Source organism: Hyla sarda, chromosome 8 (genome assembly GCF_029499605.1).
Source record: "Hyla sarda isolate aHylSar1 chromosome 8, aHylSar1.hap1, whole genome shotgun sequence".
NCBI lineage: Eukaryota > Metazoa > Chordata > Amphibia > Anura > Hylidae > Hyla > Hyla sarda.
Genome location: NC_079196.1, coordinates 6,119,798 through 6,133,896, shown reverse-complemented (window position 1 = coordinate 6,133,896; position 14,099 = coordinate 6,119,798). Strand labels below are relative to the sequence as shown.

General features: G+C 38.0%; 1 protein-coding gene across 1 annotated transcript in view; it reads left to right on the top strand.

The window, feature by feature from the left end:
* The window catches only part of CNTNAP5 (contactin associated protein family member 5), a gene marked incomplete in the record, with an annotated part of 569,649 nt that overhangs the window by 324,639 nt on the left and 230,911 nt on the right, over positions 1 to 14,099 (top strand). Inside the window, 2 exon segments of the mRNA XM_056536567.1 lie at positions 2,493 to 2,757; positions 11,349 to 11,498. Of these exon segments, the coding sequence (XP_056392542.1) occupies positions 2,493 to 2,757; positions 11,349 to 11,498 (415 nt within the window).

Below are 14,099 nucleotides of genomic sequence, written 5' to 3'. Positions count from 1 at the left end.
CATCCATTGTCTATAAGCCGACAGATTCAGTCCGTAGTCCATAGGATTAACATAGGAAAAACCTTTTACCTCTGCGGAAGAAACTGGAAATAAACCGCCCTTGAGTTGTCCTCTGCTGTCAGAAAGGATTGACCGGAGAATATTGCTTCATTGTAGGGCTATGGTTGCATCCAGATGTAATAGAAGCCTATGGGTATACACTGTACACATATATATATATATACATACTTTCATGGCACGCAAGGGGTGTTTCCTTTATGTCAGAATTAAATAGAATCTCTCTTTGCATTCCATATTATGCAGCATTTCCCAACCAAAGGGCCTCCCGCTGTTGCAAAACTACCACTCCCAGCATGCCCGGACAGCCGTTGGCTGTCCGGGCATGCTTGGAGTGGTAGTTTTGCAACAGCTGGAGACACAGATGGACATCCTTAGGTTGCATGTGGTATTGCAGCTTAGTTCCATTAAAGTAACTGGAGCTAAGTTGTAATACCACACACAACCTGAGGACAGGGGTGGCACTGTTTTTAGAAGAAATTAGCTCTGTTTTTTTTTTTATTATTATTTTTATTTCTGGGTAACCCCTTTGACTATTTCTGTCACTTTCCATCCTAGCTCCTTGACCTGCAGAACCACAACAGCTGGAGGCACACTGGTTGGGAAGCACTGACTTAAAGGAATAGTCCACCCCTAAACATCTTATCCCATGTTCAAAGGAAAAAGATGTCTGGTCCGGCCACTGGGACCAATCCCCCCCCCCCCCCCCCCCCCGCGCGATCTCTGGCGCGGCACCCCAGTCATCCGATGCAACATGCGGACTCCGCTATGTGCCACTAATAATGACACTAATAATGACACTAATAATAACTTCAGATCATGGCGCAAAAAAATAAGAGCCCTCATACAGCCCCGTATTCAGAAAAATAAAAAAGTTAAAGGCGTCAGAAGATGACATTTTCAAACATGCTAATTTTCGTACAAATAAAACCTATATGAGTTGGGAATAATTTTAATCGTATGAACCTACAGGAAAAAGATAAGGTGTCATTTTTAATGAAAAGTTCACTGTGTAGAATCGGAAGCCCCCAAAAGTTACAAAATTGATTTTTTTTATTTTTTTTTTTGCCCCAGATTTTTTCTCTCTGTTTCACTGTAGATTTTGTGGTGAAATGATTGATGTTATTACAAAGTACAATTGGTGCTCAAAAAAACAAACCCTTATATGGGTCTGTGGTTGGAAAATTGAAAGTGTTCTGATTTTTAGAAGGGGAGGAGGAAAAAACGAAAGTGCAAAAATGAAAAAAGCCTGCGTCCTTAAGGGGTTAAAGGTGTACGGAGCGGCGGCATTGTAGGTGCCAACTATGGAGAACATTTTTTTTTTTCAAATCAACTGGTGATACAGGGTTGCAAATTACTTATTCAGTACTTATCAGCTGCTGTATGCTCCATAGGAAGTTGTGTAGTTCTTTCCAGTCTGACCACAGTGCTCTCTGCTGACACCTCTGTCCATGTCAGGAACTGTCTGGAGCAGGAGCAAATCCTCATAGCAAACCTCTTCTGCTCCGGACAGTACCTGACATGGACAGAGGTGTCAGCAGAGAGAACTGTGGTCAGACTGGAAAGAACTACACAACTTCCTATGGAGCATACAGCAGCTGATAAGTACTGGAAGGGTTAAGATTTTTACAACTAAGAAATTTACAAATCTGCATAACTTTATGGCACCAGTTGATTTGAAATGTTTTTTTTTTTTTTTTTTCCCTCTGGAGTACCCCTTTAATAATACTAGATCTAGAACAATGATATACACTATGTAATAAGCTTCTAGAGAAGTATTTCCCAACCAGGCTGCCTCCAGCTGTTGCAAAACTACAACTCCCAGCATGTCCAGGCATGTTGGAGTTGGACTTTTGTAACAGCTGGAGGCACCCTATTTGGGATACATTGCTCAATAGGATTGTTCCCCAACCCGCGGCCGATGGCAGTTTGGAGATTCACAGATTGAGATCGCAAAACTACAACTCCCATCATCCTTGGCAGATATTCCTAAATGGTGTTGGTGGCCGGTCCATTGCCCCTTTTACCCCTCTCCCCCTCCCCCCCCACACTTTTTTTTAAATAATTTTTTTTGCTCATTTAACCACCACCATCCTTCTCCATATATAGACCACTGTATGACTTTATGACATTGTATCGTAGTTGCTCATTTCCCGTTCATTTCCATTTTCTCATTTCCCGATCTCTTGACCCAGTTTTGCTCCATAAAAAAAAGTTAATAGACCGACGAGGGATTTCAGAGTCTAAATAAAACTTCTTCATGGTGAGGATTTGACTCTCATGGGTTCCCTTTGCCTCATTGTGTAACCTTAGTGCACACCGGCTCTGTGGAGGAAGAGTTCTCCATTAACATAAGGAAATCATCCTGGATTTTAGGTTGTTCCTCATGAAATTATTATTTTATCTATTTATTTTATTATTTTTCTATTTTCTAGGGCAATATCACATTTTCCTGCTCCGAACCCCATGTGGTTCCGGTCACTTTCCTGAACCCCGGCACCAGTTACTTGTTATTACCGGGGACTCCGCAAATGGACGACCTCTCCGTCAGCTTTCAGTTCCGCACGTGGAATGGCGATGGTCTTCTGCTTTCTAGCAAACTTTCTGGAGATCACGGGGTTCTCATACTTCAGCTGTTTTCGGGAAAACTGCTCCTAATGATCCAGAAGGAGATGGTGAATATCCAGCCCATAAGCGCAGGTAATGTTATCGTTTCGTAAGATATCTCAAATCATGTACACAGGTTGACTTAAAGGGGAACTCCACCCCTAGACATCTCATCCCCTATCCAAAGGATGGATAGTTGCCGTGTTTGTGACATCAAGCCACGCCCCCTCCATTCATGTCTATGGGAGGGGGGGTGTCTGATAGCAAGGGGTCCCAGTGCTCAGACACTGATCTCCTGCCTGGCTCCCAAGTTCTCCTCATGTCCAGTGCAGCAAACGATCCCTGACGTAGCGGTGCTGACCACAGAATGAAGGGGTGGTCGATGCGCTTCCTTCATGCACCTCTATGGGTGAGCCAGAGATACACGAGCGCAGTATCTCAGGTTCTCCCCAGACATACATAAAAGGGGCACGTCGGCCACCATTCTGTGCATGGAGCGGTGCCAGCTCATTGCATAGGGAGAGCTGGGGCGCAGGAGATTTGGGGGGGAGGGGGGTCCCAGCGGTTGGGTTCCCCACGATCAAACACTTATCACATATCATGTGGACAATGAATACTGGGGTCAAGTCCTGGGAAAAAAAAGTCTAGGAACTCACCCAAGATTTCCACTTAAAGGGTGACTCCGCTCCCCAACGTCTGGAACATTGAGTTCCGAATGCTGTGTGCGGGCTTCCGTGTTCACGCCGCGATCAGACATCGTATCTAGAGGCGAAATCCCCCTTTAAGATGTCTAGGGGGCGGAATCCCCCTTTAAGAGCTGGTCCTGCAGGACTCCTGCTAATGGGAACTGCGTTTCTGCTGTGGAAAAAGTGCAGGAACTCCGTACCCATGAGTTCCTGCAGGACTTAAGCCCCGGGTACTCCGCTGCTTAGCGTTTGGAACAAACTATTCCGAATACCGGAGCCGGCGCCGGGAGCTTGTGATGTCCTAGCTTTGCCCCCTTTTGACATCACACCCCACCCCCTCAATGCAAGTCTATGGGAGGGGGCGTGACGGCCGTCACGCCCCCTCCCATAGACTTGCATTGAGGGGGCAGGGTGTGATGTCATGAGTTGGCGGGGCTATGACGTCACACTATGTTCCAAACGCTGAGCAGCGGAGTACCCCTTTAAGTACTGGAGTTCTATTTAAAGGTGGACCGGGGAGTAGAAAAACATGGGTGTAAGTAAGAATATGGCTACATCGGGCTAGTCATTAGGATTCCGGGCATTGCTTTATAATCTCTATAGTCCTTTCCAGCCTTTTATTATGCAAATGGAGCTCAAGTGCCCAAGGGGGTGTTGCCCAGCATGGCAAGAACCCAAATAAGTCTCTGTCCTCCTTATTGTTGCCCATGGCCCCATCTGCCCACCCCATTTTGATTTACAGCCACTGGATAAGTGGAAGAATAAACTATGTTTGAGAAAAAGGATATCCAGGCTATGGCATAAACCTTCAATGCATTTTCTGAATTTCTTAAGTAACTTTATAAATCAGATTTAGGAATATGCAGCGCACACAATTTCTTCTTGCCTTCTTGGTCGTACGTAGAAAATGTTCACTGAATAATCATAATGCATCTGACAATACTGAGACGCATTAAGTTAAATGTAATAACACAACCCTGGAGAGGAGCCCAAGGAGATTATCGTCAGCCCATAAACACCCAAACTCGGAATAAAAAGTGAGATATTAAAAAATATTGATATTATTGAGGTGTCAGATCAGATCGGATTATAACCGCGGCCGCACGGAATCATCTAATAAACAATTCACAGGGACTTTATGTTCTTCAGATAGAACCTGATCACCTACAATTACACTAAAAGAGAAGAGAAATACCTGAGAATAAAATATCTTCATTATCTTTACTTTAGAGTTTTATTTATTTATGTATTCTGTGGCTTGTTTATTTATTTATTTATTTATTTTATAGATATTAAAGACCATTTGTTTACATTTCTTTCACACTGTGAAATACATCTGATGTAATAAAATAATACAACTTCTATAATACTGCCCCTATATAACTACTATAATACTGGTCCTATATACAAGAGTATAACTACTATAATACTATTCCTATATACAAGAATATATCTACTATAATACTGCTCCTATATACAAGAATATAACTACTATAATACTGCTCCTATATACAAGAATATAACTACTATAATACTGCTCCCTATATACAAGAATATAACTACTATAATACTGCCCCTATATACAAGAATATAACTACTATAATACTGCTCCTATATACAAGAATATAACTACTATAATACTGCTCCTATATACAAGAATATAACTACTATAATACTGCTCCTATATACAAGAATATAACTACTATAATACTGCTCCTATATACAAGAATATAACTACTATAATACTGCCCCTATATACAAGAATATAACTACTATAATACTGCTCCTATATACAAGAATATAACTACTATAATACTGCTCCTATATACAAGAATATAACTACTATAATACTGCTCCTATATACAAGAATATAATTACTATAATACTGTCCCTATATACAAGAATATAACTACTATAATACTACCTCATATATACAAGAATATAACTACTATAATACTGCTCCTATATACAAGAATATAACTACTATAATACTGCCCCTATATACAAGAATATAACTACTATAATACTGCCCCCTATATACAAGAATATAACTACTATAATACTGCTCCTATATACAAGAATATATCTACTATAATACTGCCCCCTATATACAAGAATATAACTACTATAATACTGCTCCTATATACAAGAATATATCTACTATAATACTGCCTTCAATATACAAGAATATAACTACTATAATACTGCTCCTATATACAAGAATATAACTGCTATAATACTGCTCCTATATACAAGAATATAACTACTATAATGCCGCCATAAAAAAAAAAAGAATATATATTAGCAAAAGGCAAAAAAAAAATGCTCATTGAGTTATTTTTTTTTCTTTTTTAATTGAAAATAAAATGTATTTGCAATCAATAATTAATCACTTAATAAATAATACATTCATCATACATAGCATGATGGCTGCAGGTAGTGGTAGAAAATATAAAGTGAAGTAAAATCCCCATCATGGAAGCTTCGGGCTATGGTGGAAATATGTCTGCTCTCTGTACAGTCAGTGCTACAGGATGGTTTCTACATTATGACAGCTTGTAGCTTTGGACACATTTTTTTCATATACAAAACAGGCTCCACCCCTTTTTCTTGATTTTTGATGCTTTGCTGTAGTTATTGTTTATTCTAAACTCTGGCTGCTCTTACTATAAAGAACTCTTCCCTATATGAATGTTCTACACCTAATCCCTTGTAAGTATGACCTGTATAATGTCCCCCCATTGTGTTGCCCATGTGGTGTCCAGACCAATCTCCAGCTTTTATTGTATCCAAGACAAAAGTGTGACTCTCTGATGAGGACAGACCTCCATCACAGCCTCCATTACTGTCTTGGTCTGCACCATGATGGCCAGTGGGTGCGGTTAGGTGAGGTCACCCGTAGCTGGACGTCTGGCTCGTCGCCCAATGTCATGGATCATCTTCTGATGGTTTGTGTAAACAAGGCTCAATGCTCTAAGCCTGGTATATGATGTCCAGTGTAGTAGAGTGCTCAGTTATACAGTAGTAGAGTGCTCAGACATACAGTAGTAGAATGCTCAGATATAAAGAAGTAGAATGATCAGACATACAGTAGTAGAGTGCTCAGATATAAAGAAGTAGAATGATCAGACATACAGTAGTAGAGTGCTCAGATATAAAGAAGTAGAATGATCAGACATACAGTAGTAGAGTGCTCATATATAAAGAAATAGAATGATCAGACATATACAGTAGTAGTAGAGTGCTCAGATATAAAGTAGAGTGCTCAGTTATACAGTAGTAGAGTGCTCATATATAAAGTAGAATGATCAGACATATAGTAGTAGAGTGCTCAGATATAAAGAAGTAGAATGATCAGACATACAGTAGTAGAGTGCTCAGATATAAAGAAGTAGAATGATCAGATATACAGTAGTAGAGTGCTCAGATATAAAGAAGTAGAATTATCAGACATACAGTAGTAGAGTGCTCAGATATAAAGAAGTAGAATGATCAGACATACAGTAGTAGAGTGCTCAGACATAAAGAAGTAGAATGATCAGACATACAGTAGTAAAGTGCTCATATATAAAGAAATAGAATGATCAGACATATACAGTAGTAGAGTGCTCAGATATAAAGTAGAGTGCTCAGTTATACAGTAGTAGAGTGCTCAGTTATACAGTAATAGAGTGCTCATATATAAAGAAGAAAAATGATCAGACATATAGTAGTAGAGTGCTCAGATATAAAGAAGTAGAATGATCAGACATACAGTAGTAGAGTGCTCAGATATAAAGAAGTAGAATGATCAGACATACAGTAGTAGAGTGCTCATATATAAAGAAATAGAATGATCAGACATATACAGTAGTAGTAGAGTGCTCAGATATAAAGTAGAGTGCTCAGTTATACAGTAGTAGAGTGCTCATATATAAAGTAGAATGATCAGACATATAGTAGTAGAGTGCTCAGATATAAAGAAGTAGAATGATCAGACATACAGTAGTAGAGTGCTCAGATATAAAGAAGTAGAATGATCAGATATACAGTAGTAGAGTGCTCAGATATAAAGAAGTAGAATTATCAGACATACAGTAGTAGAGTGCTCAGATATAAAGAAGTAGAATGATCAGACATACAGTAGTAGAGTGCTCAGACATAAAGAAGTAGAATGATCAGACATACAGTAGTAGAGTGCTCATATATAAAGAAATAGAATGATCAGACATATACAGTAGTAGAGTGCTCAGATATAAAGTAGAGTGCTCAGTTATACAGTAGTAGAGTGCTCAGTTATACAGTAATAGAGTGCTCATATATAAAGAAGAAAAATGATCAGACATATAGTAGTAGAGTGCTCAGATATAAAGAAGTAGAATGATCAGACATACAGTAGTAGAGTGCTCAGATATAAAGAAGTAGAATGATCAGACATACAGTAGTAGAGTGCTCATATATAAAGAAATAGAATGATCAGACATATACAGTAGTAGTAGAGTGCTCAGATATTAAGTAGAGTGCTCAGTTATACAGTAGTAGAGTGCTCATATATAAAGTAGAATGATCAGACATATAGTAGTAGAGTGCTCAGATATAAAGAAGTAGAATGATCAGACATACAGTAGTAGAGTGCTCAGATATAAAGAAGTAGAATGATCAGATATACAGTAGTAGAGTGCTCAGATATAAAGAAGTAGAATGATCAGACATACAGTAGTAGAGTGCTCAGATATAAAGAAGTAGAATGATCAGATATACAGTAGTAGAGTGCTCAGATATAAAGAAGTAGAATTATCAGACATACAGTAGTAGAGTGCTCAGATATAAAGAAGTAGAATGATCAGACATACAGTAGTAGAGTGCTCAGACATAAAGAAGTAGAATGATCAGACATACAGTAGTAGAGTGCTCATATATAAAGAAATAGAATGATCAGACATATACAGTAGTAGAGTGCTCAGATATAAAGTAGAGTGCTCAGTTATACAGTAGTAGAGTGCTCAGTTATACAGTAATAGAGTGCTCATATATAAAGAAGAAAAATGATCAGACATATAGTAGTAGAGTGCTCAGATATAAAGAAGTAGAATGATCAGACATACAGTAGTAGAGTGCTCAGATATAAAGAAGTAGAATGATCAGACATACAGTAGTAGAGTGCTCATATATAAAGAAATAGAATGATCAGACATATACAGTAGTAGTAGAGTGCTCAGATATTAAGTAGAGTGCTCAGTTATACAGTAGTAGAGTGCTCATATATAAAGTAGAATGATCAGACATATAGTAGTAGAGTGCTCAGATATAAAGAAGTAGAATGATCAGACATACAGTAGTAGAGTGCTCAGATATAAAGAAGTAGAATGATCAGATATACAGTAGTAGAGTGCTCAGATATAAAGAAGTAGAATGATCAGACATACAGTAGTAGAGTGCTCAGATATAAAGAAGTAGAATGATCAGACATACAGTAGTAGAGTGCTCAGACATAAAGAAGTAGAATGATCAGACATACAGTAGTAGAGTGCTCATATATAAAGAAATAGAATGATCAGACATATACAGTAGTAGAGTGCTCAGATATAAAGTAGAGTGCTCAGTTATACAGTAGTAGAGTGCTCAGTTATACAGTAATAGAGTGCTCATATATAAAGAAGTAGAATGATCAGACATATAGTAGTAGAGTGCTCAGATATAAAGACGTAGAATGATCAGACATACAGTAGTAGAGTGCTCAGATATAAAGAAGTAGAATGATCAGACATACAGTAGTAGAGTGCTCATATATAAAGAAATAGAATGATCAGACATATACAGTAGTAGAGTGCTCAGATATAAAGTAGAGTGCTCAGTTATACAGTAGTAGAGTGCTCAGTTATACAGTAGTAGAGTGCTCATATATAAAGAAGTAGAATGATCAGACATATAGTAGTAGAATGCTCACATATACAGTAGTAGAGTGATCATATATAAAGAAGTAGAGGGATCAGACATACAGTAATAAAATGTTTACATATACAGTATTAAAGTGTTTTGATATGTAGTAGTAGAGTGCTCAGACATGCAATAGTAGAATGCTTAAATATACAGTATTGAGTGCTCAGGCATACAAAGTAGAGTGCTCAGACATACAGTAATGTAGGGTCACATATATAATAGTAGAGTACTCAGGCATACAGTATTGTAGGGTCGCATATATAATAGTAGAGTGCTCAGACATACATTAGTGGAGGGTCACATATATAATAGTAGAGTGCTCAGATATACAGTAGTGTAGGGTCACATATATAATAGTAGAGTGCTCAGACATACAGTAGTGTAGGGTCACATATGTAATAGTAGAGTGCTCAGACATACAGTAGTGTAGGGTCACATATATAATAGTAGAGTGCTCAGACATACAGTAGTGGAGGGTCACATATATAATAGTAGAGTGCTCGGACATACAGTAGTGGAGGGTCACATATATATTAGAGTGCTCAGACATACAGTAGTGGAGGGTCACATATATAATAGTAGAGTGCTCAGACATACAGTAGTGGAGGGTCACATATATAATAGTAGAGTGCGCAGACATACAGTAGTGGAGGGTCAAATATATTAGAGTGCTCAGACATACAGTAGTGGAGGGTCACATATATATTAGAGTGCTCAGACATACAGTAGTGGAGGGTCACATATATATTAGAGTGCTCAGACATACAGTAGTGGAGGGTCACATATGTATTAGTAGAGTGCTCAGACATACAGTAGTGGAGGGTCACATATATAATAGTAGAGTGCTCAGACATATAGTAGTGGAGGGTCACATATATAATAGTAGAGTGCTCAGACATACAGTAGTGTAGGGTCACATAAGTATTAGTAGAGTGCTCAGACATACAGTAGTGGAGGGTCACATATATAATAGTAGAATGCTCAGACATACATTAGTGGAGGGTCACATATATAATAGTAGAGTGCTCAGACATACAGTAGTAGAGGGTCACATATATATTAGAGTGCTCAGACATACAGTAGTGTAGGGTCACATATATATTAGAGTGCTCAGACATACAGTAGTGTAGGGTCACATATATATTAGTAGAGTGCTCAGACATACAGTAGTGGTGGGTCACATATATAATAGTAGAGTGCTCAGACATATAGTAGTGGAGGGTCACATATATAATAGTAGAGTGCTCAGACATACAGTAGTGGAGGGTCACATAAGTATTAGTAGAGTGCTCAGACATACAGTAGTGGAGGGTCACATATATAATAGTAGAGTGCTCAGACATACATTAGTGGAGGGTCACATATATAATAGTAGAGTGCTCAGACATACAGTAGTAGAGGGTCACATATATATTAGAGTGCTCAGACATACAGTAGTGGAGGGTCACATATATAATAGTAGAGTGCTCAGACATATAGTAGTGGAGGGTCACATATATAATAGTAGAGTGCTCAGACATATAGTAGTGGAGGGTCACATATATATTAGAGTGCTCAGACATACAGTAGTGGAGGGTCACATATGTATTAGTAGAGTGCTCAGACATACAGTAGTGGAGGGTCACATATATAATAGTAGAGTGCTCAGACATATAGTAGTGGAGGGTCACATATATAATAGTAGAGTGCTCAGACATATAGTAGTGGAGGGTCACATATATAATAGTATAGTGCTCAGACATACAGTAGTGTAGGGTCACATATATATTAGAGTGCTCAGACATACAGTAGTGGAGGGTCACATATGTATTAGTAGAGTGCTCATACATACAGTAGTGGAGGGTTACATATATAATAGTAGAGTGCTCAGACATACAGTAGTGGAGGGTCACATATATAATAGTAGAGTGTTCAGACATACAGTAGTGGAGGGTCACATATATATTAGAGTGCTCAGACATACAGTAGTGGAGGGTCACACATATATATTAGTAGAGTGCTCAGACACAGTAGTTGTGGGTTCTTGGTGAACTCTCAGTAATAAAACCTTCAGGAGTAACGTACGGTTCTTATTTTTAGGCAGTGCTTTAAATGACGGTTTGTGGCACTCCGTGACCATCAATGCAAGAAGACATCGCGTCTCACTGACCCTGGATAATGGGGCGGCTTCCTCCGTCCACGCCACCCTCCCCGTACAGATCTCCACCGGGCACCGCTATTACTTCGGAGGTAAGATGTTCAGTGCGGGTCATGTCCTGGGGGAAAAGTGTGGGAACCCAATATTTCCAATCAAGGGCTGGTCCTTCTAATGGGAACACTGTCCCTGCTGTGGAAAAAGTGCAGGAACTCAGTTCATTCAGGAATTCAGGAGCCCTGACGTTCAGTTCTGAAGAAATGGATGGATGGATGGATGGATGGATGGACAATGTGTATAATATACAAAGAGTGAGGAACCGCCGGGGCTCCTGACCCCTTGTGTGCAATCTCTTCCTCTAATGATCCTGATTCATATGATCTAGATATTAGATAGATAGATAGATAGATAGATAGATATGAGATAGATAGATAGATAGATAGATAGATATGAGATAGATAGATATGAGATAGATAGATATGAGATAGATAGATAGATAGATAGATATGAGATAGATAGATATGAGATAGATAGATAGATATGAGATAGATAGATAGATGATAGATAGATATGAGATAGATAGATAGATATGAGATAGATAGATATGAGATAGATAGATAGATAATAGATAGATAGATAGATAGATAGATATGAGATAGATAGATAGATAGATAGATATGAGATAGATAGATATGAGATAGATAGATAGATAGATAATAGATAGATAGATAGATAGATAGATAGATAGATAGATATGAGATAGATAGACAGACAGACAGACAGATAGTTAGATAGATAGATAGATAGATAGATAGATAGATATGAGATAGAAGATTGACAAACAGATACATAGAAATATAAATAAATAGAAGTTTCCTCCATCTTGACTTCAGTTTTTTCATTTCTCTTCAGTTTTCCTTCCAATGAGAATCAAATAAACCAAAAAATAATTGATCCCCTCTCCGGTGACCTGTGATCTTCACTGCTCTACAGCGGAGGAGGGAAGGATGGAGATAGCGCAGGCAGGGGGAATGCTGGGAAAGTTTAGTTTTTCACCATTTTCCATGTTGATTTCTTTCTTTTATAACGTGAGAGTTTTATGATAAATCTGCTGTGATAAAGAGACAGAGGGAATAGTGAGACCTCAGGGTCGTCCATCAATATCACTCGTAAAGAAGAACTGCATTATGTGCCATGTGATTATATGCAGAGTCTCTTCTTATATGCAGAGTCTCTTCTTATATGCAGAGTCTCTTCTCATATACAGTGTCTTCTTATATACAGAGTCTCTTCTTATATTCAGAGTCTCTTCTTATATACATAGTCTCTTCTTATATTCAGAGTCTCTTCTTATATACATAGTCTCTTCTTATATTCAGAGTCTCTTCTCATATACAGTGTCTTCTTATATACAGAGTCTCTTCTTATATTCAGAGTCTCTTCTTATATACATAGTCTCTTCTTATATTCAGAGTCTCTTCTTATATACATAGTCTCTTCTTATATTCAGAGTCTCTTCTTATATACAGAGTCTCTTCTTATATGAGGAGTCTCTTCTTATAAACAGAGTCTCTTCTTATATTCAGAGTCTCTTCTTATATACAGAGTCTCTTCTTATATACTGAGTCTCTTCTTATATGAGGAGTCTCTTCTTATATACAGAGTCTCTTCTTATATACAGAGTCTCTTCTTATATACAGACTCTCTTCTTATATGGAGAGTCTCTTCTTATATGAGGAGTCTCTTCTTATATACAGAGTCTCTTCTTATATGGGGAGTCTCTTCTTATATACAGACTCTCTTCTTATATAAAGAGTCTCTTCTTATATGAGGAGTCTCTTCTTATCTGAGGAATCTCTTCTTATATACAGAGTCTCTTCTTATATGCGGAGTGTCTTCTTATATGTGGAGTCTCATCTTATATGTGGAGTCTCTTCTTATATGTGGAGTCTCTTCTTATATGCGGAGTGTCTTCTTATATGTGGAGTCTCTTCTTATATACAGAGTCTCTTTTCATATACAGAGTCTCTTCTTATATATAGAGTCTCTTCTTATATACAGAGTCTCTTTTCATATACAGAGTCTCTTCTTATATATAGAGTCTCTTCTTATATGCGGAGTCTCTTCTTATATGTGGAGTGTCTTATATGTGGAGTCTCTTCTTATATTCAGAGTGTCTTCTTACATGCGGAGTCTCTTCTTATATGCGGAGTCTCTTCTTATATTCAGAGTGTCTTCTTATATGTGGAGTCTCTTCTTATATGCGGAGTCTCTTCTTACATGCGGAGTCTCTTCTTATATGCGGAGTCTCTTCTTATATGTGTAGTCTCTTCTTATATGCGGAGTCTCTTATATGTGGAGTCTCTTCTTATATGCGGAGTGTCTTCTTATATGCGGAGTCTCTTCTCATATACAGTGTCTTCTTATATACAGAGTCTCTTCTTATATTCAGAGTCTCTTCTTATATACATAGTCTCTTCTTATATACTGAGTCTCTTCTTATATGAGGAGTCTCTTCTTATATACAGAGTCTCTTCTTATATTCAGAGTCTCTCCTTATATTCAGAGTCTCTTCTTATATGCATAGTCTCTTCTTATATTCAGAGTCTCTACTTATATGCATAGTCTCTTCTTATATACAGAGTCTCTTCTTATATACAAAGTCTCTTCTTATATACAGAGTCTCTTCTTATATA